Raw genomic sequence first — 26,097 nt, 5'->3', positions numbered from 1 at the left:
GAGGAAATATGCTAGGGACTCAGGGAGGGCAGGGAGAGCAGGAAAATAAAGAGGAGATGCTGGATATGATATAGAGAACAAATGTTGGATATAAGGGAAAAAATAGGAAGATTCTGGACAGAGAGAGGAACAGGATTCCGAGAAGGCATATTGAGCACAAGAGAAGGAATGAGGACATTCTGGATACAGGGAAAGACTGCTTCCAGAGGGATGGGAGAAGAGTATGAACAAAAGGAAGGACTAGACATGAGAGAAGGAATGGAAGGAGATTCTGGAAATGGATGGACAGGACACAGATAGGACCTGTTGGACATGAGGGATGGAATATGGGTGATTCTGCCATGGGGAAGGATACAAGCAGAGTCACAGAGGTGAGATACAGGAAGATGAGAACAAGGACACAGTGGAATGCTAGACACCAATGAGGATAAGGACAGAGACACATAAGAGAGATGGATGGTGGGCATGTATGTTGTCACAAACCCGGCACTGAAGTTAGGTTTGTGCCAGGGAAAAGACAAAACCCCCTAAACTTCAGGAGAGCTGATCAATGTGGCAGCCCTCCCAGCAGCAGACAGCAAGACTCTAGCCCTAATGAGAGTGCCCAAGAGCAGGAGTCCTGGGGAGGGGAAGATGATAGTGGGAATAGCCGGGTGCAGCAGGAGGTGCCTTTAAAGAAAGAACAGCCTAGGAGGCAGGCACACAGCACAGCTAGGACACAACTGCTGGTCCCAATTAGAGCTAATCAGAAAGCCCAGCAGAAGCAGCAGATTGTCCCTCCCCCTTTCAGGTTAGGGCGTAACCAGCTCAGGAATTTAGAGACTGAACTAAGGAGAAGCAAGTCAGTCTGCCCTGGGTCAGCCCAGGAAGGAGGCTCGAGGGACTGGGCTCCTGAACCCTCACAGAATCTGGATGTTGAGATGACAGATGTTACCTCTGTCCCTGGGACCAACCAGCCAGCCAGCCAGGATACCATCAAATTCATGGACACTTCCCTGGAACCAGAATAAAGCTTCATGGACCTAAGTTAAGTCTGATTTCTTTGTGGTTTTTTCTTGGCTGCTGAAGCTGGTTTTTTGTTAAGGCTGTCTGGAAGCACCAAGCAAAGGGAAGCAGTGTGAGCAGTGCTAGGTGCACAGATGCAGGTGTGCCTTATTACTGGTGACAGTGAAGCAAGTGTTTTTTATTGTTTGAACATTTGGACTTTTACTTTTCCCTCTCTGTTTGGATGGGACTTTGTGACTGCCCGGGAGAAAGGGGTAGTAGTGGGGGAGAATCCACTGAAGATCCTCGGGCTGGGATTGTGGGGCCAATTTTTGGCAAGCTATAAATTAGTGGATTCAGCTACTCCCCCTCCTCCACCAACTATTTGTTAAGTTGGTTGGAGAAGGCCGGCTAAAACCCAAGCCTAGGCAGTACAAGCTAACTGTGTTTAAAAACCTATTGTAAGGCACCAGTGTAAAAACTGTATGATTTTGGTGGCCTTAGCTTGCCCTCTGTGGACTGTGAAACTAGCAGGGCAAGGCTCCCATATAGTCATTTTTGAACTTACCTGCAAGAAAGGTGTGGGCTGTAAGTTTTGTAAGCCCAGTTTTTTTTGTTTATGTTTGAGTGCAAAGCCTGCATTATAGCTGTTCGCTATCACAGCAATAAAATTGAACTCAAATACTTTTACAAACTTTTATTGGTCCTGACATTTGTGTTGTTTGATATTGATGAGAACCAGCAGGATCTTCAAGTTCCTTTGAAGACACGTCTAAGTCGGTCGTTTCTGGTCGGTGGACATCCGGAAAACCCGGCACCGGCAGGTTCACAATGTATAGTTTACCCACAGGAAAAATAGGTGGAGAAGCAATATCATACATAGATTTCCACTTTTAGGCACATTAAGGGTAATATTCAGCCCACGGTGGTCAGTGGTTTTTTAAACTTGTTAGCTGTAAGCAAACTTTGCCCTACGTATTTAGGCCCAGATTCTGTAAATGGTGCCTAGATTGTCCAGCGCCTAGAAAAATGGCACCAGCTGCATGCCAATCATGCTTAAGTGCTATTTATAGAATCATGCCTAGTAACACCTATATATAAACTTAGGCACCAGAAATGTAGGCCAGGGTTTTAAAAGACTACATTTCAGGCACTTAAGTTTTTAGAAAATCACCCTTGATGGTGTTTAAGTCATAGTCCATGCATAGAAAACACCCACCTAGTGCCATGCTTTAGGCACCTACAAGTATCTTTTATAGAATCAGATAGGTGCCTGAGCCAATCAGGGTCTTAGGCCCCTCCCATTGCATCTGAAAATGCATTGGGAGGGGGAAGGCCCATCATTTGTAGCACAGGCTTCCCTCCTGCTGATTTTACAGAAGAAGGTACGAGGCTATCAGGTGATGTGTAAGAGGTTGTTCCATGACATCTGTGGTGTCAGGTAGAGTAGGGGGTATTCCATGATGTTGGGTTATATGGAGGGGTCCAGTAATGTTGGGGGATGTTGAGGTAGAGGTGTAGGGCTCTGAGGCTCAGCTGATTCTGGCAAGGGGAATCCCCATCAGCTGAGCTGGCAGGAATCCCAGAAACTTGCTCAGTTGATAGGAATTCCTCTACTGTGATCAGCTGTTGGCAAGCTCTCAATGTGCTGTTTTTTCCCCATTTTTGGATAGTGTGAGGAGGTTTAAGGGGGATCATGCCTTAATCTCTCCAGTAGTTATCTGTTATGTTTGGTCACCTATGGGCACTTAGACACAACTAAAACAGGTCTAACTACCAGCGTCTAAGTTCTGTCTAAGATCCTCCACGGCATCCTTCCTCCATTAATCCCACTGTCCTGGAATTCCCCGAATCTTAGTACCACCAGACCTACCCAAAAATCGAAACTATCCTTTCCCTCATTAAAAGGCATTTCCCACCCAGGAAAACTGGGGACTTCCCTCCTCTTCAGATTCACCGAGCTCTGGAATAACCTTACCTCCCCTCTTCGGAACCTGAGTGCTCTCCAACCCTTCCGTAAACATCTTAAAATCTGGCTTTTCTCAAAAACTTAATCACTCCCCCCTCATCTGACATCCTAGCTCTTTAACTTTCCTCTTTCCTCCGATCTTCATCTAACCCTTTCCTTGGAGTTCCTTTCTCTTTACAATCCCTGTAAACCGTGCCGAGCTCTATGACCATGGAAACCTAAGGTTTAGTTTAGTTTAGTTTAGTCTAGGAAAGCTTTGATTATCGCTGCAGTATGTTCAGGTTTATTTCCACCTATAACACACCTCTCAACAAGCCCTTTTGTGCTCTGGATGTACAGAGGTTAGAAGTGCTGCAGCATGTCCAGAAAATTGGTTTTGATTATCGGAACTTGGACATCTCTGCTATTAGGACATCCAAGTGCTGACTTAGGCTGGATTTTGGACATTTCAAAGTTTTGATTATGTTCCTCATAGTGAATCTGGATTTCAAGAAAACATTTCACAAAGCCCATTATAAGAGATGCCACAAACAGTTAAAATGCCATGGAACAGGAAGCTGTTTTCTGCTGTGACTGAAAACTGGTTAAAGGATAGAAAACAAAGAATAGGGTTAAATGACCATTTTTCAAAAGTAGAAAGGTATATAGAGGAATGGGAACATGAGTGAAGTGATCAAAGGTGCCAATGACACAACATTTTTCAACATTGCCAAATTGAATACAGATTGTGAGAAATTGCAGTTGGACCTTGTGAATCTGAGAGACAGAACAGTTAAAATTCAATGTGGACAAGTACAAAATTGTACACAAAGAGAAAAATAACCCAAATGATAAGTTCCACATTAGGAGTCACCACCCAGAAAAGGATTAAAGTGTCATTCTGTCTTTAATGTGTGCCCTTGTAAGTGAACATCAGAGTGGAAAATTATAATTATTCTTAAACAAATATATAAATAAAATGAAAATTGGCAGTTCCAGGCATTCCTGAAAACATGTCATTTATTCCTTAGCTTCATCGTTATCTGAAGAATGTACACTTTAAGAATGTGCTTGGTGAAGACATATTTTTTGATGAGAATGGAGACCTACTCATGGAACACAGTATTACTAATCTGATCTTTCTGCCAAATGGAACAATTCAACATGAAATTGTTGGAAGTTATAAACCTTATGCTGCCCCTGGGGAGGATTTCACCATCAATGAAAACATGATAGTGTGGGAGGCTGCATTTACTCAGGTGAGAGTGATGAAACATTATGTAAGATGCCTCATAATACAAAAGGTTGTGATAAAACAAATAATAGTTGCTCTGCTTCATTATTGGATGTTGTTGGTTTTGCTAAATCCTAGGTGATTACCTTTGGGGTGTGCTAAAGTCATTGTAGCCATTGACCCAATCAGTGATTGTGTACCAAGGCATGGGCTGGACTGTAAGCATTCATGTACATTCAATGACATCATTGAAGATGTTGCTTATGCATGTATAGAAGCATATCCAGATTCAGGAGGGCCAGACTGGGGCTTAAAGGTACAAGGAAGCAGCAAAGAGATAAGAGAGGGCCAGGAGTAGAAGAAGACCCTGAGCCTTGTGGCAGAAAGCAGGAGAGTGGGCCCTGTTGAGGATGGTGCTGGGAGGTGCACTTGATATGAGTTGGTGTTGAGAGATTTGGCCTGGTCCAGGGCTTCAGTCTCTCATGGTGGATGCATTGGGGTTGCCAAGCCACCAAATGGCTCAAGGACAGAGACATGCATGCATGCTGGAACTATTCCTGGGGTGGGGGCTTGCAGGAGAAGGAAAAATATAAGAAATAAAAGAAAAAGAAGTTCCTTGAAGGTAGGGAATAAGGAAAAGGAGTTTATTTTACATTTGTGGTGGGGGTATATTTTAACAGGGCTAAAAAAAGAGCTGATCTCTGTCACATGCATGAGGCTTCCCCTGGTAGAGATCAGAAGTGGTGATTGGAAGTTATAAAACAGCTGCTTTGGCAGTTAGGAGGAAGCATTTGTGACAAGTAGCTGTGTGTTGGTGGCTGTCTTTGTCAAGCTGTAAAATTTGAGTATTGAATGTCTGTTTAGTTAAATAATATAGAGCCTGCAGGTTTAATTTCTCTCTCAGTGCATTAGTGTGGTTCTGAAAGGTTAGAACTGCTGGTTTGGATTTTTGTGAGAGAGTTGAGATCTTTCCCAGTTCATTTTAATTGTTTAATAATCTCATGTTTAATTAATCACTAAAAATAGCAATTTTAACAGATGTTTTAGGGCTAGATTTACTAAGCAAACCGAACGTGTACTGATCAGATTGCGAGCCCTTTGCAACCCTATTTCCCTCCGACTCGGTTCACTAACCTGTGTACCGATCCGATCCCAATCCGTACATGCAAATGAGGGGAATCGGCATGCAAGGCAGGAAGGACGCGAGTCACTAAACTTTCTTCTGGCACACCGACTGGCTGGCTGATCAAAAAACTAGAGACTGATACAATTTTATTTGGTACATTTATGAGGACAAAGTGTCAAATATCTATGAGAAATAATAAACTTCTTTTTATAATGACTGGGGTTGCCATACAGCTTATTTTAATAAATTGGAAAAATTTGGATAGATTAAATTATTCATTTTGGTGGGAGTCCCTGTGTTATGTTTTTAAAATGGAACAGTTTATGGCTATTCAGAAGGGTAGTTACAAAAAATTCATGGATGTATGGGAACCATTAACTAAGTACTGTAAAGACTGATCTTTGTAGATGGAAAAACATACACATCCTGGGAAGGGGGAGGGGAGTAGTTTTTCTGTTTTTTTAAATTGTTTAGTAGATATGTTTAGGCTGTTTACAGTTATTTATTTATTGATTAACTGATGGAAGGGTGAGGGAAATAATTTTTTGTCAATAATCTTGGTAAGTTTATTGTGCTTTAATTCTAATATTCTGTGTAAATGTATAAATTATTGTGCACAAATGTATTTTTAAAAATGAATAAAGATTTATAAAAAAAAACCTAGCGACTGGTGAGGACCAGTCGCTTGTACTAAAACCCTGCTCTATGCCCTGGTTCTCCTGCCTTTTGCCACCCTGCTCAGCCCCGATTCATCCTTGATTCTCCTTTTACCACCCTTATGCTCTCCTGCTCTGCCTCACTTCCCTGCAGCACGAACCCATGGTTTAAACCTGCTTTAAACCAGCAGGTTAAAGCCATGGGCTTGTGAGTAAAAAAGTAAAATAAAATAAAAAAGCACGGACTAAAGGCAAAGTACCGTATTTTCACGCAAATAACACGCACCCGTATAAAACGCGCACACGGATATAGCGCGCAGAAATCACGATGATTTGCACAAAAACTTTGATATACCGCGCTCACGGGTATACCGCGCATGCTGCCCGACGCTCCTTTCGCCCGCCCTGACTTTCCGTGCGCTGTCCCGACTCTCCGTTCACCCCCCCTGACTTCCGTGCACTGTCCCCCCTTGAAGGTCTGTCCCCATCCTGAAAGCCTGATGCCCCCCCCCGACGTCCGATACATCCCTCCCCCCCCCCCCGAAGGACCGCCGACTCCCCAACAATATCGGGCCAGGAGGGAGCCCAAATCCTCCTGGCCACGGCGACCCCCTAACCCCACCCCGCACTACATTACGGGCAGGAGGGATCCCAGGCCCTCCTGCCCTCGACGCAAACCCCCCTCCCCCCCAAGAACCTCCGACCGCCCCCCAGCCGACCCGCGATCCCCCTGGCGACCCCCACGACCCCCCACCCCCCTTCCCCGTACCTTTAGTAGTTGGCCGGACAGACGGGAGCCAAACCCGCCTGTCCGGCAGGCAGCCAACGAAGGAATGAGGCCGGATTGGCCCATCCATCCTAAAGCTCTGCCTACTGGTGGGGCCTAAGGCGCGTGGGCCAATCAGAATAGGCCCTGGAGCCTTAGGTCCCACCTGGGGGCGCGGCCTGAGGCACATGGTCGGGTTGGGCCCATGTGCCTCAGGCCGCGCCCCCAGGTGGGACCTAAGGCTCCAGGGCCTATTCTGATTGGCCCACGCGCCTTAGGCCCCACCAGTAGGCGGAGCTTTAGGATGGATGGGCCAATCCGGCCTCATTCCTTCGTTGGCTGCCTGCCGGACAGGCGGGTTTGGCTCCCGTCTGTCCGGCCAACTACTAAAGGTACGGGGAAGGGGGGTGGGGGGGTCGTGGGGGTCGCCAGGGGGATCGCGGGTCGGCTGGGGGGCGGTCGGAGGTTCTTGGGGGGGAGGGGGGTTTGCGTCGAGGGCAGGAGGGCCTGGGATCCCTCCTGCCCGTAATGTAGTGCGGGGTGGGGTTAGGGGGTCGCCGTGGCCAGGAGGGTTTGGGCTCCCTTCTGGCCCAACTACCAAAGGTACGGGGAAGGGGGGTGGGGGGGTCGTGGGGGTCGCCAGGGGGATCGCGGGTCGGCTGGGAGGCGGTCGGAGGTTCTTGGGGGGAGGGGGGTTTGCGTCGAGGGCAGGAGGGCCTGGGATCCCTCCTGCCCGTAATGTAGTGCGGTGTGGGGTTAGGGGGTCGCCGTGGCCAGGAGGGTTTGGGCTCCCTTCTGGTCCGATATTGTCGGGAAGTCGGCGGTCGTTCGGGGTGGGGGTGCGAGTGGTCCTGCCGGGGGGGGGATGTATCGGACGTCGGGGAGTCGGCCGGGCAAGAGGGCTTGGGCTCCCTCTTGCTCCGATCGTGGATGCGGGTGCGGATGGGAGCGCGTGCGAGCGGTCGTTCGGGGTGGGGGTGCGAGCGGTCCTGCTGGGGGGGTGAATCGGGCGTCGGGCGGGGTGGGAACTATGTTTTAAAACTTTGGTATACCGCGCTCACGCATATAACGCGCGAGGGGTGTGCGCGGTAGGTAAAAACGCGTATAACGCGCGCGTTATATGCGTGAAAATACGGTAGATGGTCTGTGTATGTGTGGGGATCACTCCAGTGATTCATGCAGTGGGTTGGGGGGTATGCCTCCATTCAGCCTGCTTTGCATGCAGGTGCATTCTGAATCAGTTGCCCCGGCCTCGGATCACCCACAGATCAGATCGGATCCGTGGGCTTAGTGAATTTAGCCCTTAGTATCTAGCTCCATTGAGGATAAAGGAAGCTGATTTCTATTGTGTCCACCATCTTTGTCTGAGGTAAAAGTAACACAACTCCTGTCTGTGAGAGACTTTAAGATTGCTCCCCTGAATTTACATTTAGATGTGTCAGGCATTATTGGAAAGCGAAAAAGGTGACCTGGCGATAACCATTTGTTTTAAAAGAATCACATATTACTGGTTTGTGTGAACCTGAAAGAAACACATTTAAAACTTAGGGCTCCTTTTACAAAGGTGCGCTAGCGTTTTTAGCACACATACCAGATTAGTGCATGCTATAGCGCACGCTATCCAAAAAACTACCGCCTGCTCAAGAGGAGGCGGTAGCAGCTAGCGCACAGCATTTTAGAGTACGGTATTCTGCGCGTTAAGGCCCTAAATGCGCCCTCGTAAAAGGAGCCCTTAGTGGCACACATTTATTTGTGATCTTGGGTGTTATTTTTGACAATTATCTGTGTCTTGATATTTTTATGAGGACTGATTATAAATTTTAACTGATATACGAAAAAGATTTTAGAAATTGAGAATCTTTTTTATCATTTCAAATAATTACATATACAATTAGACAGGAAATACTGAATATATTTCTTCAATTCATTAAATAAAAAATGAATATGAAACATAAAAAGAAGAAAATCTTTTTTTTTAAGTTCAATATATTTTATTAATAATTTCATATATTAATAATTTCATATATAAACAAACAGTTCACAGAAATGATTGGCAAAACAGATTAATTACAATAATTAGTATATAAATAATGTTGACACTAAGGGCCTCTTTTACGAAAACGCACTAGCGGCTGTGCTGTGCTAATGGCCCTGAAGCCCATGGAAATTTAAAGGGCTTTGGGGCCATTGCTGCGTGGCTATGTAAAAGAGGCAGTAAGACTAAACATACCTAAACATAAGAAAACTAACAGCATGGATGTACTTTCCCCCCAGAAAAGAAAAAAAAAAAAAAGATATTAAATGTGTTATGTCGCTATATTTTGTGAGGGGATTCCAAACTTTTTAAAAATATGCAAACATCCCTTTCTTTCCGCAAACACTCTTGTACTAAGCAGACTTACTAAATTCCACCATTCCATATATTCAACTCTTAAAAAGTCTTTCCAGTGAGCAATAATTATTTTAATTACTAAGTTAAGCAAAATTCGTACAAGTTTGGCCTGTTCATCTGTGATTGAAGTATTCATGCAAAGACGACCCAACACAATGATACTCACTTGGCTTAAAAACTTGCTGGAGCAAAGTAAACAGAGAGTGGGGGTAAATAGACAGTACTTGGACTGGAAGAACATCACCAGTGGGGTGCCGGAAGGCTCGGTGCTTGGATCCGTGCTCTTCAACATCTTTATAAACGATCTGGGCATTGGTATGATGAGTGAGGTGATTAAATTTGCAGATGATATGAAGTTGTTCAGAGTAGTGAAGACACAGGGAGATTGCGAAGATCTGCAAACGTGACATAATCAGGCTCGAGGAATGGGCATTGATATGGCAGATGAGGTTCAACGTGGATAAGTGTAAAGTGATGCATGTAGGTAACAAAAATCTCAGGCATGTATACAGGATGTCCAGGGCGGTACTTGGAGAGACCTCCCAGGAAAGAGACTTGGGGGAGTTATGATCGACAAGTCGATGAAGCTGTCCACGCAATGTGCGGTGGTGAAAAGAGTGAACAGAATGTAGGAATAAGGGGATCATGAACAGATCAGAGAAGGTTATCATGCCGCTGTACCGGGCCATGGTGCACCTTCACCTGGATACTGCATTCAGCACTGGTCGCTGTACATGAAGAAGGACACGGTACTATTTGAAAGGGTCCAGAGAAGAGCGATTAAGATAGTTAAGGGGCTGGAGGAGTTGCCAAACAGTGAAATATTAGAGAAACTGGGCCTTTTCTCCCTCGAACAGAGGAGATTGAGAGGAGACATGATCAAAAACATTCAAGGTACTAAAGGGAATACCAGGGGTCTCAAAGTCCCTCCTTGAGGGCCGCAATCCAGTCGGGTTTTCAGAATTTCCCCAATGAATATGTATGAGATCTATGTACATGTACTGCTTTCAATGCATATTCATTGGGGAAATCCTTAAAACCCGAATGGATTGCGGCCCTAAAGGAGTGACTTTGAGATCCCTGGAATAGACTTAGTAGATCAGGACAGGTTGTTTACCCTCTTCAAGGTGGGGGGAACGAGAGGCCACTCTCTAAAATTGAAAGGGGATAGATTCTGTACAAATGTAAGGAAGTTCTTCTTCACCTAGAGAGTGGTAGAAAACTGGAACTCTCTTCTGGAGTCTGTCATAGGGGAAAACACCCTTCAGGGATGCAAACCAAAGTTAGACAAGTTTCTTCTGAACCAGAATGTACTCAGGTAGGGCTAGTCTCAGTTAGGGCGCTGGCCTTTGACCAGAGGGCCGCCACGTGAGCAGACTGCTGGGCACGATGGACCACTTGTCTGACAGCTCTTTAACCTTAATCAATGAACATATAGTATCCCAATAGAGTTGTAATAAACCACATTGGAAAAGTGAATGCACCAAAGTTCCTGTCTTCTTATTACAAGACCACTTATTAGATTCTTTGGATCTTATTTTGCTCAATTTGTAGGGTGTCCATACTGTTTCTGAAAAATAAAATATATAGATTGAGCAGTAGCTGAAGATTTCAAAGCTTTATGTACAGACAACCATACTTGCTCCCATTGTTTTTCAGATATTAACATTTTTAGTTCATGGGTCCATGTAGACTCATTCCCCATAGGTCTTTGTTGTCACTCAAAATTTTATACCAAGTTGATGCAGCACCTTTCTTAAAATATATTTTGTTAATATAATCTAGTAAACTTGGTGTCTTACTAGTAAGCTGTGAAGTTTTGACAAAGGACCTCATACAGTGTTCGAGTTGTGTTAATTTATAAAATTGATTATATGGTACTTGATATTTATCTTGTATTTCAGAAAAAGTCATCCATTCGTTATCAGATTTTAATTGCTGAATAGACCAAATATTAGCCTCTTGCCACGCTTTCAAATTGATTATTTTATCTTCAATTTTAAACCTGACATTATTCCAAATAGACATATGTGTTGTAGTAGACCAAGCCACAGGAAGTGCAGTCTATTGCTTTAATTGCAATTGAGGCACTACATATGAATCTAGCCTTGCATCCAAGCACTTTGTTGTTAAACAGTAGTAAAAACTTGATAGGATAATTATTCCATTTATAGGCAATAGCCTGAATCTAACTAGGTTGATCAGCTATGAAGTTGACATCAACAAAGCATCTAGAGACTAGTTTGACAATGTACTGTATGCAGTGTGGTATACTCAAAAACTAGGAAAATTAACTCCTCCATCCTCTTTTATCAAGGTGCGCTAAGGGGGTTAGCATGTCAGACATTTCATCATGCGCTAACCCCCACAGCAAGCCAAAATACTAACGCTTCGTCAATGGAGGCATTAGCGGCTAGTGCGGCAGGCGGTTTAACGCGCACCTTGATAAAAGGAGCCCTTAGCTTTGAGTTTCTTAAGAGCAAGGCATGGAGGCTTATTGTTCCATAAAAAAGCTGTAAGTATAGTTTCCACTTTACAATAGGAATTTGTATTGAAATATATCAGCAACTCAAGATGTAATTAATTTTGGGAACAATCATAATTTTTTTAGTTTCCAATTTCCCTCACCATGATAACCTTAATGGTGGCCACTGATTAGTTAGTTATTTAGCTTTTTGAAGCACAAATTCCTCATTCATCTGAATTGTTTCAACAATAGGGTAGAAATATACACCTAAATACTGTAGTTCATTTTTGACACATTTGAACTTATAATGAGAAATTTCAAACTCTATTCTAGGGCAATTTAATGGCATCAATTCAGATTTAGACATGTTAAGTTTGTAGCCAGCATCAAAAGAATATGATTAGATTGTTCCAAGAATAGCAGGTATAGAGCTGGGTGTAGAATAAATCAAGACATCATCAGCATATGCAAAATATTTGATAATCTTATTACCAAATGACATTCCATGAATGTTTATATTGTTTTGAAGTTTCATCAATAAAGGTTCTAAGGCAATATTATAAAGCAAAGGCAATAAAGGGCATCTTTGCCTCATTCCTCTAGTTGGATACAAAGGTGCAGATAATTTATTATTGATAAATATCTTTGTTCTATGTCTAGAGTACAAGACTTTAATCATATTTATAGCCAATTGTGAAAATCTAAATCACTGTAGAACTTGAAAAAGAAACGGCAACTCTATCATGTCAAAAGCCTTTTCAGCATCCAGAGCCAATGCAATATAATCTTCATCCGTATTTTCAGCAGATTGTATTACTTCAAGAAAGAGCCTTGAATTGTCTATAGAGGTTCTCCCATTAAAAAAAAACATTTTGATTGATAGAGATAATTTTTTGTAATATTTTTTGCAATTGAGGCTAAAATTTTTGTGTAAATTTTTGCATCAACATTTATCATGGACAGAGGCCTGTAGTTCTGAACCAGCGTTGGATCTTTGTCACGCTTAGGTAAGATAATAATCATTACTTCTGTGAACGAGCCTTCTATTTTCTGAGACCTTATGAAATGTTGAAACACAGATGTAAGTTTTGGTAATAAAAATGACTTAAATGCCAAATAAAATTCCACAGTCAAACCATCAGGACCAGGTGTTTTGTTTTAGCACATTAAACACATATGTTTCTTTAATATCTTTACAAAAATAATCATTATCCTGTTCCGTTATTGAATAATGGTCAATATCCTTAAGGAAGTCATAACTGTCAGTTATGACAGAAGAAGTATATAATTCCTTATAGTAAATATGAAAACAATTCAGAATGTCCACATCACTAGTCATTAGTGAGTTATTTGAGTCTTTAACTGCTGAGATATATATTTCTTACCCTTCAGAAAATTAGCCAATAAACTGCCAATTTTATTCTGATCAGAACAATATGTAGCAGTGTTCATGAAAGTGGCCAGCCCAGCTCTATTTCTCAATATTGTATTATATTAAAATATGTGCTTCTTCAATGCCTCTAATACAACCATATCTCCAGTATCAGCTTGATGTTGACATTCATATTCTGCAATCTTCGCTTCTAATTCTTGCAAAGCTTTATTTTATTTTTTGACTTTTGTGGCATAAGATATTATCATTCCTCTGATATAAGCTTTAAATGCACCCCAAACATTAATCCAACCAAACACTTCTACTTTATTGAATTCAAAATAATCCTTTATAGCCATATTGATATGCTCAATAAAGTTTGAATCAGACAGCAATGAGCAATAAAGCGCTAAGATGATGCACCTATCCGTGATATTGAGGAATTCAGTTTTAAAGATATCATAGCATGGCCAGAAATTGTTATAGGATATATGTCAGTATGATGAACCATCTTCATAAGCTAACTGGATATTCAAAAAAAGTTAATACGAGAATATGAATTGTAGAATTGGTACAAGTGGATCGATTTTTCACTCTGTCAAAAATTACAAAGACTAGGGAACACTCGATAAAGTTACAGGGAAATACTCTTAAACCCAATAGGAGGAAATTATTTTCACTCAGAGAATAGTTAAGCTCTGGAACACATTGTCAGAGGATGTTGTGAGAGTGGATAGTGTAGCTGGTTTTAAGAAAGATCAGGACAAGTTCCTGGAGGAAAAGTCCATAGTCTGTTATTGAGTAACACATGAGGGAAGCCACTGCTTAACCTGTATTAGTAGCATGGAATATTGCTACATCAACAGATTGGCTAAGGCAGGATGGCTAAGCCAGGTCTATCATTGATCTGTCATTGGTCATTAGCTGTAGCCAGCCAACTGCTGAAAATTGGCTTTGCCAATTAAGTGTGAGCTGCTGAGCATTGACATTGATATTCAATGTTGGTGATCCCAACATTGAATATCCAGGATCATCATCAACAGTGAGATATAGCCAGGCTTTCTCCTACAGTTTTCAGATAGGACCCAAAAACTGTTTCTGAATTCAACAAAGCTTGAGACAAGTGCATAGGATCTCTCAGAATGAGGAAGGGATAGTACATGGCATGGATGAGTAGACTGAACAAGCCATATAGTCGTTAACTGTCTTCAGTTTCATGATTTATGTTTCTGTCCTAAACAACTCCCCACAGAAATGGCTTCTTTTTAACTAGTTAAATATAACTTCCTACAATGTATGTGTTCTAGGAATAAACTATCAGTCAGTAAAATATTGCTATATAAGACAGATCCTTCTGAAAACAATTTTCTAAAGGGCAATTTGTGATATCTGAAGAAAAAAATCTGAATAGCTCCATAAATGGACAGAAAAGTAATATAACAGTAAAGTAATATTACAGAAAAGTAAAACTACAGACTACTGTCACTTGAAGATAGAATTTGTGTTTTTTTCTCAACCCTCAGACACCTCCAGAATCCAGATGCAGTCAGAGCTGTGCTCCCGGCTACAGGAAATTAACAAAAGAAGGAAAGCCTGTCTGCTGCTATGACTGTATTCCCTGTCCAAGTGGAGAAATCTCCAATGAAACTGGTGAGTGATATGTAGCCCATGAGGTTCATGCTGGCAGGTTATTCAGAATGATGTCTGCTCTTTGAGATTTAGAAGAAATTGAAAAAAAGACCAATGGACCATCCAGTCCAGCATTTTGGCCCAGATTCTATTAAAGACACTTAACCAATCTAGGCACCTAACTTAATTATTTTAAAAACTAATTGGTGCTAATAATAAGCAATTAGCACCATTTTCAAGTATGTGCCTAGTCAAATGCACCTATCAGGGTTGTGGGTGTGTTTGGTATGTAGGCTTCTGTTTTGGACTTAGGTGCCTAAATTTGAAACTGGAATTTAGATCAAGAAAACCCTAGGATAAATAGTATCACCTAAGGTTAGTATACTTACTGGCACCTAAATCTACTTTAGGCAAAGCTAGGCATAAATCTATAAATGGTGCCTAACTTAAAATTGTCATGTGCTATGTATTGTGTTTCTCAATGTCTATGGTATAGGTGCTGTTAATAGAATGGGGCCTTTATCTTCTAAAATGGTCAGTTTTGGTTATTTTGAAGATCCCAGTAAATCTTAATAGGAATGTCCAGCCTTTATTGGTCAATTTCAGAAGTACAAAGAGGAGGAGTATCCTAATATTTAGAGCAACAGCCTAAGAACTTGTGGAACTGGGTAGAATTCCCACTACAGCCCCTTGTGACTCTGGGCAAGTCACTTAACTCTCCTTTGCCCAAGGTCCAAAATACATATTGTATGTGCATATTAAATATGTATACCACTTTGATCTTAACTACAGAAATGTGGTATATCAAGTTCTATTTTCTATCCCTACTTAAGTCCACTTGCATAGATATTCCTGGCAAAATTCTGTTCAAAATATATGAAAATTCTGCATACAATATTTCAAAATTCTGCAGTGTATTGGTATTTTTTGTGTGTAAATTTTGCTATCCTGAGGACTGAAAATCCTTCCTGCCTTTTCCTTTCTCAAGTTCTAACCTCCCGAGTTCTTTCTCTCACTCCAACTGCAGTTCTATCTCCCTCTAAATCTCACCCCTCTATCACTTTCACCTGAATCCCCTCTTTAGCTCCCTTGGTCTGGCATCTCCCTATTCTTCTCTTCATTGGCTAAGAATATCTTCTTCCCATCCCTTTAATGGCCTTGGTCACTCTCTCTATCTCTCTGTACCATACCCACACCCCTATTTGCAGGTCTAGCATCCATGTACCCTCATCTCACCCACCACCTCTCTTGCTTTCATTCTGAATCTCCTTCCTATTCTCCATGGCCTGGCATTTCTCCTTTCTCTATGGTAAAGCATCTATTCATTTTCAACCCCTTTACTGGACTTGGTTTCCTTCTCACCCCTTTCCTCATCTACCTATGGGTCAAGCATGCATGTCCTCTCCCCTCCCCTCCTGTAGAATCTATGACCCCTCCTCTCCACCACTTGCAGTACAGCATCCATGTTCCCTTCCTTCTCCTTCTTCCCATGAAGGTGTAGCATCCATGCCCCCTCCTCTCACCCACATGTACAGTACAGCATCTATGTCTTCTCCCCTCCCCAGGTCTTGCATTCATGTCCTCTCCTTTCCCCCTATTTGTAGTCCAGTTGCCATGTCCCCTTCTCCTCTCATTTGCAGTTCAGCATCCATGCTCCTCCTCTCCTCCCACTATGGGCCTAGCATCCATGTTACCTCTTTCCCCCATCCCCCAAATTGTGGTCTAGCATCCATGTCTCTCTCTTCCCATATGCAGATCTGGCCTCTTTCTCTCTCTCTCTCTGGCCAAACCCCCATGAGATTAGACATACCTGTTGGGATTGGGAGCCTACCAGTGCCTAAAAATTGGCACCGGTTCAAGAATCCAGACCATAATCTCTCAGTTAGACCATGCTTATGCTGTTCTGAACAAAAATTTTACTTAAAAATCTTTTGGACAATTATATGGGTCAATCTGAATATCCTCTCTGTAACTCTCTCTATTGACAGTATAACTGGTAGTATAAGTAGATTTCAGAGAAGATAATCATTTACAGTTTTTGTTGTTAAAAATGAAGAGAGAGCCAGTGATGCCGAGGCCTCTGTGCATTATTCTTTGACAGGGGCTCCAAGGGACTTGGAGATAGTAGCTTACCCTCCAGCCTCTGGATCAATTCCAAAGGGCTTGTGCAGATGACAGATAGTCCTAGTCATTTTGCTGGAAATACTCAACTGAACCAAATTTCTTTTTACTTCTTTATGGTGCAAACTTTTTTATTGACAAAACATGTCATACAGAGAAAACCATTCAAATGCTAAATACATACAAAGAACAATGGCAAATCAAAGAAGGACTGAACTTATGTCCCTCTTCAAGTACATCAGCAAGACAAAAAGATATGGCTGTCAGTTTAACTTATATAGTAATCCACTATGTCTCCCCCCCCCCTCTTTAGATTGGCGTGTGCTGTATACCTTCTATTAGAAGCTCATGCTAAATAATTGAGTATCAGACTTCTGGCTCTGTGTGGTAAAGAACACAAATATGGGCCCCACAACTGCCAAAAGGTTCTTCGCTTCACAGACAAATGAGCTTCCACTGCCTCAAATGACATTAACCTATGAAACTGGTTTTACCACTGCCAAAATCCAGGTGGTGAGTCTTGTACCCAACACTATGTTATACATTTATGGCTCACCATACAAGCCTTCTGGAAGAGCAAAGTACATCCCTTCCCATAAATACGACTATCAGCAGCCCTCTCAAACAGGACCCCAAGTGGAAACAAAGTAACCCATGTGCCCCATAGCCTACCTAAATAAGATTGTTTGCATCAAGTTCCCTGTTCACATTGTCCCAGTTACAGCACAGAGCTAAATAACTACTGTCATTGAAGATGCTCTGAGACTTCTTACTATAGAGTATCCTGGCTAGCATAGCCTAATATAGCTATCTCTTCTATGTACTTGGCATATGTAATTGGAAGAGGAGACTGATGGCTAGTGCAATAGGATGGGATTCTATGGAGTCAGGTTCAATTCCCACTATAGCTCCTCATGACCCAGGGCAAGTCAATTAACCCTTCATTGTCCCAGGTTCAATACTTAGATTGTCAGCCCACTCAGAATAGAGAAATCATCTGGTTTTAAATCCTGACAAGACAATAGTTTCCATTCCTTCATTTTCACCTTCTCTTCTGGGAACTCACCACATGTCCTTAGAATTTTGGGCACAAATCATGGACAAGGCTACCATTTAGAAATCCTCGCAAAGTGCCCAGGCATACAGTTCCTGAATCCTTCCAGCCTTTCTTCTGCTTACCATTCTCCCAAATACTATGATGAGTTGTGGCAAAGAAAGCTTAAAGCTGCCTCACTGATTGGTGGAACCTTTCCTCTCCTGAGTTATACTCAAAGAAAATTGCAGTACAGAGGTGGGATGCAGCTAAGGAAAGGCACCACTGGCCATTGAGGCACATTTCAGCTCTGTCTCTTCTGTGACTCACTGCAGGATTTGGAGAACTGGTCAGTGAGGAGCTTCAGAGATGCCAGAACAGGGTATCGGAGGGGAGAAGATGGGAAAAGAGATGTTGACCAAAGGAGATATTGAAGAGAGGGACCAGATACTGGACTGGAAGGAGTGGAGAGAGAGACACTCTGGACCAAGGAAGAGGGGGGAATCACACACACATCCTGGACTAAGGAGGGAGGGAGAGATAAAAAGAATTAAAGTAGAAGGGAGAAATAAAGGAAGGTGGGGAGAGAGCAAAAGAGATAAAGAAACTCTAGACCAAGGAGGGAGATAGAAAGAAGAGATGCTGGGTTATGGGGGTGGGGTAGGGGGTACAGGAGGAAGGTAGGAATGAAAGTAGAAGAATAACCAAGGAGTGATGGAAGAAGATTCTAGTCTAAGGAAGGAAAGAGAGAGAGAAGATGAGGGGGATTGATGTGCAGAAGGAAGAGAGAAAATAGATATGGGGATAGACAGAGAGTAGATGCTGGACATGGAGGGAGCACAAAGACAGTGACACAGAGGGATGATATTGAATACATGAAGACAATACAAAGAGGGAGGATTGGGGCAGGAACAGAGAGTGCAGTAGCTGAATGAAAGAGATAGGGATTCAGAGGAAAGATGGATAATGGACATAGAGAGAAAAGAAAGGTCAAAAGGACAGTAGACCTTGGAGAGAATTAAGAAAAGCAGGATACACTGGGACCAAATCAATGCTTAGACAACAAAAGGAATTAAAAATGTTTTTTTAATTTCTGAATTTGTCAATTTTCAGCTTTGAGCAGTGTATATTTCTAATATTTTCCATTTCAACAAAATAGTAGTATGTGAAGTTCACTAAGGTACACCACTGTTCTGCTGGGATATCTTTGTGACCAGTCTATTAAGAATGCTGGCCCACTCCTACATCACAATGACTGGTTTTAGTGTGGTTTTCATTTGCCTATTTTTTTTTCCTAAAAATGGTTCAAAATGATAGACACACTGAGGACAAACAGATCTAGGAAATGGCCTTTTCAAACAAAGAAGATATGTTTTTTTCTGGTTTTAAAATGGTCATTTTCTTTACCGGAGTTTTAGATTTTTCCCAAAATGTCCAAAATAAGATTTAGACATCACATTGAAAATGAGTCTCCGCATCTCTTTTCAAAATACACACAATATAAGAGTATATTTATTCTTCATATATGCTTGACCTGCTGTAAAATCACCCTGTGAATGCATATAAAACTTTAAAAAATGAAGCTCATCCCTACATTCTAGCATAACCTGCATGCCAGAGAAAAAATATCTTTAAATTTAAAGAAGCAATATTTACCATATTTTTTGCTCCATAAGACACACCTGACCATAAGATATACCCTAGATTTAGAGGAGGAAAACAAGAAAAAAAAACAGTTCTGAATCAAATTCTCCCTGCAAGGCTCTGCACCCTGTCCCCCCTCACTGACAGTCTCTATCCCCTGTGTCCCCCTCTGGTGGTCTAATGGTAGGCTGGGACAGGGCACAGAGCAGGCAGGCCGGCCTAGTGGACTAGTGACAGGAATGCAGGCAGGCTCCATGTACCCCCCAGTACCTTAAATCATCCCCCATCCCCCTACATGTTCCAGTACCTTTTTTAATCATCCCCCTGTATCTTTAATTATACCCCCTTGTTCCTATTCAATCATACTCCCCTTGTACGTTTAATCATACCCCCTTGTACCTTTTTAATCATACCCCTTTGTACCTTTAAAAAAAAAAAAACCTGTACCTTTTTTCATTCTTCCCTGCCTCCCTCAAAGGCTTTGTACTATTTCCAAGCAGCAGGTACATGAGTTAGGAGCACGGAGGTCAGGACCAAGCTGTACACACTCCCGCTTGGGCCCACAACGCTTTCCGAGTGGCTGCTGGCAGTCTCATGAGTTCCACGAGAACTGCCGCCAGCCATTCGTAAAGTGGAGTGGGCCCAAGTAGGAGGATCTAAATCTTGGTCCTGACTTCCATGCTCCTGACTCGTGCACCTGCTGCCTGGAAATAGTACGGAAAATTTGAGGGAGAGATATACGCTGGACCACCAGACTGCTTGAAAAGAGTACGGTGGTGGTAATTACAGCAGCAGCGGTGGCCATGGGAGGGTGGTTGTTTTAAAAAGGTGGTCCAGTGGCGGTGTTTAAAAAGGTGCTGCAGCTCAGGGGTGTTTCTTTTGGGGGCCAGCATTTAAAAAGGTGATGTGGCTGGTGGGCGGGGGGATGGGGGGTGTTTTGCAGCTGTACAGGGAAAATAAATTTTGCATCTTTACTTCATAAGACGCATTGAGATTATCGCCCACTTTTGGGTGGAAAAAAAAGTACATCTTATGGAGCAAAAAATACGGTAGTTACTCTCCTACACTGATATTAATTTTGAGATTATTAGAAAATATTATTTCTTCGTAGATATGGACAACTGTATGAAATGCCCAGAGGAACAATGGCCCAATGAAAAAAGAGATGTCTGTGTCCCAAAATTGATAAGCTTCTTATCCCATAAAGAACTTTTGGGAATCACTTTGACACTTATCAGCATTTTCTTCTTTCTCATCACTGCTGTCATTCTGGGAATCTTCATAAAGTACCAAGACACTCCCATTGTGAGATCCAACAACCGGAACCTAACCTACATTCTTTTAGTCTCTCTCATGTTCTGCTTCCTCTGCTCATTGATATTCATAGGCCATCCTGATGAAGTGACTTGTGTTCTCCGACAGACTGCCTTTGGAATAACTTTCTCCATCTCTCTCTCCTCTGTACTAGCAAAAACAATCACTGTAGTCATGGCTTTCCAGGCCACCAAGCCTGGAAGCAAGCTCCGGAAATGGATGGGTTCCAGAGTCTCATACTCTATAGTCCTTTCCTGTTCTCTTCTTCAAGTGCTCTTGTGCCTTGTCTGGTTGGGTACTGCTACTCCATTCCCACATCAAAACATTCAATCAGAAATTGGAATAATATTAATTGAATGTAATGAAGGGTCAGCAATTGCATTTTATTGTGTTTTGGGTTACCTGGGATTTCTGGCTGGTATCAGCTTTATTGTAGCTTTTTTAGCAAGAAATCTACCTGACAGTTTTAATGAGGCCAAACATATCACCTTCAGCATGCTGATATTTTGCAGTGTCTGGATTTCTTTCATCCCAACATACCTGAGCACCAGGGGAAAGTATATGGTAGCAGTGGAGATATTTGCTATTCTGGCCTCTAGTTCTGGAATTCTGGGATGTATCTTTATCCCCAAATGCCACATTATTCTGTTGAGACCTGACAGAAACAACAGGAAATACATAATAACAAAATAAATGGACTTAAATTTCCTTGAGTGGTAAAGAAAGCAAGAATAACATTATCTCCAAAGTCTGCTAGTTCTACATTACATTGATCCAATATTCAAAGCTAGTTGTATATTCAGTGACCTCAAGAAGGCTGAACAACGATAGACCGGGAAATTATCCTGATAGTGATAATATTGAGGCACTATCTAAACAGCTTATACTTTTAGTTTAATGCATGGGTTCATCATGGTGGCAAAACACACGTAAGTGATGATTTTCACAACCTACATATTAATATGCCAGTAGCACGCCTAAATGCTGAATTGTATTGTATTCAAATGGAATGGTTATATATTCAGCTACTATAATAAATTCTTACAATAGCAATGGACTTTCAACTTCTTTCTTCATGTCCTGGTCTTCACTAATTCTTTTTAGTGCTTTCTTCCTTTGCAAGAATCAGTCCTCATTTAAAGCCATCCAATGAGTTTACATGTTTTACTGGCACGTAGAACAAACCAACACAGTGGAGAAGATGGTGTGCAATTTATGTCTTTTTTCAAATCATAAAATATTGTGCGATGTCTTTTTCAAATCAATTTTGAGTGATGTAATATTGCTTACTACACAACACTCGGCAAAATATAGTGAAGCACACTGACAGCACACCCAAAAAATAAAATGTGCACTTTGGCTTTCACTATAAATGTAGATGTTACTTTACATTTCCTGTTTTATTTTTTTGGGTGTGCTGTCAGTGCATTTCACTTTTAGTTTACCAAGTGTTGTGTAGGCAATAGGCTGAAACACGTGCATGTTGAGCCATCGCACAAGATTTTATGGTTTGAAAAAGACATAAATTGCATACCATCTTCTCAACTGTGTTGGTTTGTTCGATTTGGATTGTGGAGCTTTTCTCCTGCTCCTTTTTTTTTTTTTTATTTACTGGCACTTAGCACATTATAAATGAAGTTAATTGGAATTTAATTGATAGACAACTGACTTGGCAAGCATGATTCTATAAATGTTAGGCTCGGCCTAGATGCTCTAAAGAGAATCGGTAAGACCATATGGGTCTGCTCCGATCTGATTTTTGGCTGATTCAAAAAGAAATATTGATGCACCAAGAAGTTTGCATGCAAATGATTCACACTGATGTTTGTCATAATCCCGATCAGTCTCCAGCAGTCTCCGGGCCCGAATGGCGATTCCAGCAGCGCTTGCATCAGTCTCCACACGCTGCTTGGGGTCCTTCTACTGGCCTGATTTACTCTGGCACGTCCCTGATGACATCATCAGAGATGCGGCAGAGCAAATCAGGGCAGTAGAAGGGCCCGAAGCAGCGTGTGGAGACTGATGCAAGCGCTGCTGGAATCGCCATTCGGGCCCGCGGTCCGGCTTGTGGAGAGCAGGGAGGCTGTGGGGAAGAGAAGGGGGTGGGTGGCAAAGGAGGAACGAAGATCGTCGTCTGGCTGCAGTCGGGCTTGTGTAGAGCAAGGAGGCTGTGACGTATTAAGCGAGCAGGTGGTGACGTAAAACCCATGCATGCGCACTCATGTTTACGCGACGGATCAGGGAACACGTTTTTTTTAGTGCGCATATGCGGCCTATCATTTTATAATATTAGGTACACATATGGTTTAGATTTGTCTTTCCCATAGCAAACTCAAGTCATGGCAACCTTAGGGCCCCCTGGTATGTGGATACCAGGTCAAAAGCCAACTCTTGTCTGCCTACATTTCCCTGAGGATTGGCCTAGTTCAGGCTGGTCACTCTTTAGGACAAAGAAGCCCTATAAACCTTAAGCTTTGCCATCTGGGATAAATTTGGTATGGTAGTTATCAATCACAAAATGTCTTAGCCTGCCTCCCTATATCAGTCAAGCACATGAGACATGTGTCAAATCAATATGTTAACTTAAAATTCCTGTCTTGAACTTATGTATTTCTGATTATTATATTTCAGCTTATCCAATTTTCATTTATTCATTTATAGCTACTAATCCACATTCTCACTTGCTCTTGGATTAGGCCCTATCTATCAACAGGTTTTTCTAACTAGTAAATCCTGGTGCAATGTGAGAAAGTGTAATAGCTGAATTTTTCATGTTTGCTCACTCGTACCTGTCCAAGCTGGCCCTCCTCAGAACTATTTAAGGCATAAGACAAGGTCATTCCCCCCTTGGGACCGGGAACAGTTCACTGTTTCAGGACCCACACCTGGAGCTTTAGTGGCCTTACCTTGCTCTGTTCTGAGGTTGCTTTGGGCATGACTTGTTCTCTGGATCAGCGTAAGATTGGGAGTCACTTTCTGCAAACATGTTTTGCCAATGCCAATTATACAGGATAAACTACAACACACAACCAGAAACACAAAAGCCAGGCCTATTAAAACACCCAATAGGCCTTTTACCCATGATATGTTAGGCATCCATGCAGTTAGCCAATCAAACCAACCCTTATCCTCTACCTTAAATTGTTCCCAATTCTGCAATGCCTTGTCTAGAGATGTGATATGTGCTTGCTGGTCAGAGAAGGAGTCAGGAATATAAGTGCAACATTCTTGCCCAATGATAGCACATGTACCCCCCTGGGCTGCTAGGAGATAATCGAGTGCCATCCTATTTTGAAGAGCTACAATGCGTGTTTGTCTGAGCTGTAGTGACAGAGATTGAGTAACTGCTGTTGTTTCTTTACCCATAGTTTCAATAAGGGTGGATAATTTTTTTATAATTTGGATTAATTTACCTACTCCATAACTAGGTAAAAGGATCATACCAAATCTTTCCCCTTCAGAAATGAGAGGAGTATTTCTTTTTGGTCGGGTAGGAGGCAATTCAGATAGGATTCTCACAGGGGGTTATAGGAACCTGATATAGCAGGTCCCATACCAACCCTCGTGAAGCCATCTGTATGCATATGGGCCACAAATCCACCAGCAGTCAGCATAAGAAGGTAACAAATAATTACTAACACCTGTAAGCCAGGCAAATTGTTGCCTGTCAGTAAAATAGGTAGAAACAGTAATATTTCCCAGTGAAAGAGAAATATTTGGACCATCAGAAGAAACATAATATTGACATGAACTCTTTCCAGCATACCAGGTGGTTTTATCTGTCCTTTTAGAATGGTAACAAAGAAATCCTCGCATGGATCTAACTAAAACTGGGGCTGGTGGTTTATTTGGGTCAAAACTAAAAGCATAATGAGTAAATGTTTGAAGAAGAGAATATTGAACCATAGAGGAACAATTTCCCTCATGACTAAACTGTGGTGTAACTAAGCCATTACGTGGCATAAGGTAAAGAGAATAATAACAAAGATCAGAAACATTCCATGCAATAGGTCGAAAAGGTAACCCACTAGAGTGTTGTGGAAGCTGGGCACAAACCCAGCAATTGCTTACATTAGCATACCTAGCTACACGAAATTTCATTTGTTCATAGGAATTTCCCTGACCCACTATAGGTAAGAAAAGATTCCATTCTGCAAAAGTGTGGTGGAAAAAAGCAAAGAATAGTAGTGGAGAACACCAAATAAGTAACATGGCTAAACTTAATACCTAATTAGTATAACTAAAAAATAAACAGTATTGAAAATATGCAAATATAATAATAGCAATGAGATGTGTCTCTAGTCCTTGATTTCCTTACAGGAACAATAGATATGCTCAGGTAATCAGGTATTAGCAATAGGTGCTGGTTTAATGTCTTTCACGTGTACTAACAGTGTATACCCTTTTAATTTCACAGCATAAGGGAACACCACTTCCACTTGAAAAGGTCCATAAAAGTATGGCTGAGTCCATATATTTCTTGTATGTAACCTCTTATACACCCACTGATCCTGGTTGAACCTGTAAACTGGAAGTGCTTGATCCACACTACTTGGAGTTCGTCGCAATTGAATCTCTGCTATAGCTGTCTGTAATGCTACAATATAATCAGAAAATAAAGTATCATTAGTATAATTTCCAGGTTTCACAAAAGCAAGGGGCATCTTTCTTCCAGTGGCAATTTGGAAAGGAGTCAAAGCAAATCTAGGCATATGCCTATTGCGCACTACATAGAGTGCTGCTGGCAAATATTTCAGCCAGTCTTTAGACTCCAATGGCATAATTTTACGCAACGCAGTTTTTATTAAATCATTCGATTTTTCAACAAAACTATTCGATTGAGGATGGTAAACTGTTATGAATTTGTGCTTAATCAATAGTGAATTTGCCAATTCTTGTAATAATGCTATAATTATGTCCATTTACTTTAATTTGAAGGCATGGATCCCCCTTTTTACCTTTTGGAATTTTGAAAGAAATATATTGAGATAGTCAATCCTGTCTTCCAAATCCCTCTCCTGACACAGGTTCAGGTTCCCAGAATTGTGGCTGCTGTGCTGTCCAGGGTTGCCATCCTCCGGGTCTACCTTGTCCTCGTACACCCCTAAAACTTCCTCTTCCTTGTCCCCGCATTATACCACTTACTCTAAATCTTCCTCGACTTACTACTTCATTTATACACTCATTCCTATAATGTCCCATCAATCCACACTGCCAGCATATCACTTGTGACTTTTCTGGATTCCTAGCCCTATTTATTTGAGCTACTTCCACCACTATGTCTTTCTTTTCTCAATTTTTTTTTCCTTTCACTTGTTCCTCTTTAATTTGCATTGTCAAAATCTTTTTCTGCATTTGCACTAATTCCTTATCCTGTTTACTTAGCTCATCTTCAGCTAATCTGCAATAAT

At 41.8% G+C, this 26,097-nt stretch overlaps 1 protein-coding gene across 1 annotated transcript in view; it reads left to right on the top strand.

Annotated features, from left to right (window-relative positions):
• LOC117346181 (vomeronasal type-2 receptor 26-like) overlaps window positions 1-21,379 on the top strand; it is a 49,515-nt gene extending 28,136 nt beyond the window's left edge. Inside the window, exons 4-7 of the mRNA XM_033915583.1 lie at window positions 1,613-1,774; window positions 3,964-4,191; window positions 14,469-14,595; window positions 20,484-21,379. Coding sequence (XP_033771474.1) covers window positions 1,613-1,774; window positions 3,964-4,191; window positions 14,469-14,595; window positions 20,484-21,379 — 1,413 coding nt within the window. The remainder of the gene's footprint in view (window positions 1-1,612; window positions 1,775-3,963; window positions 4,192-14,468; window positions 14,596-20,483) is intronic.
• Window positions 21,380-26,097: the final 4,718 nt, after the last annotated feature.

This window comes from Geotrypetes seraphini, chromosome 12, assembly GCF_902459505.1.
Source record: "Geotrypetes seraphini chromosome 12, aGeoSer1.1, whole genome shotgun sequence".
Lineage (NCBI taxonomy): Eukaryota > Metazoa > Chordata > Amphibia > Gymnophiona > Dermophiidae > Geotrypetes > Geotrypetes seraphini.
This window is presented reverse-complemented; position numbering and strand designations above follow the sequence as displayed.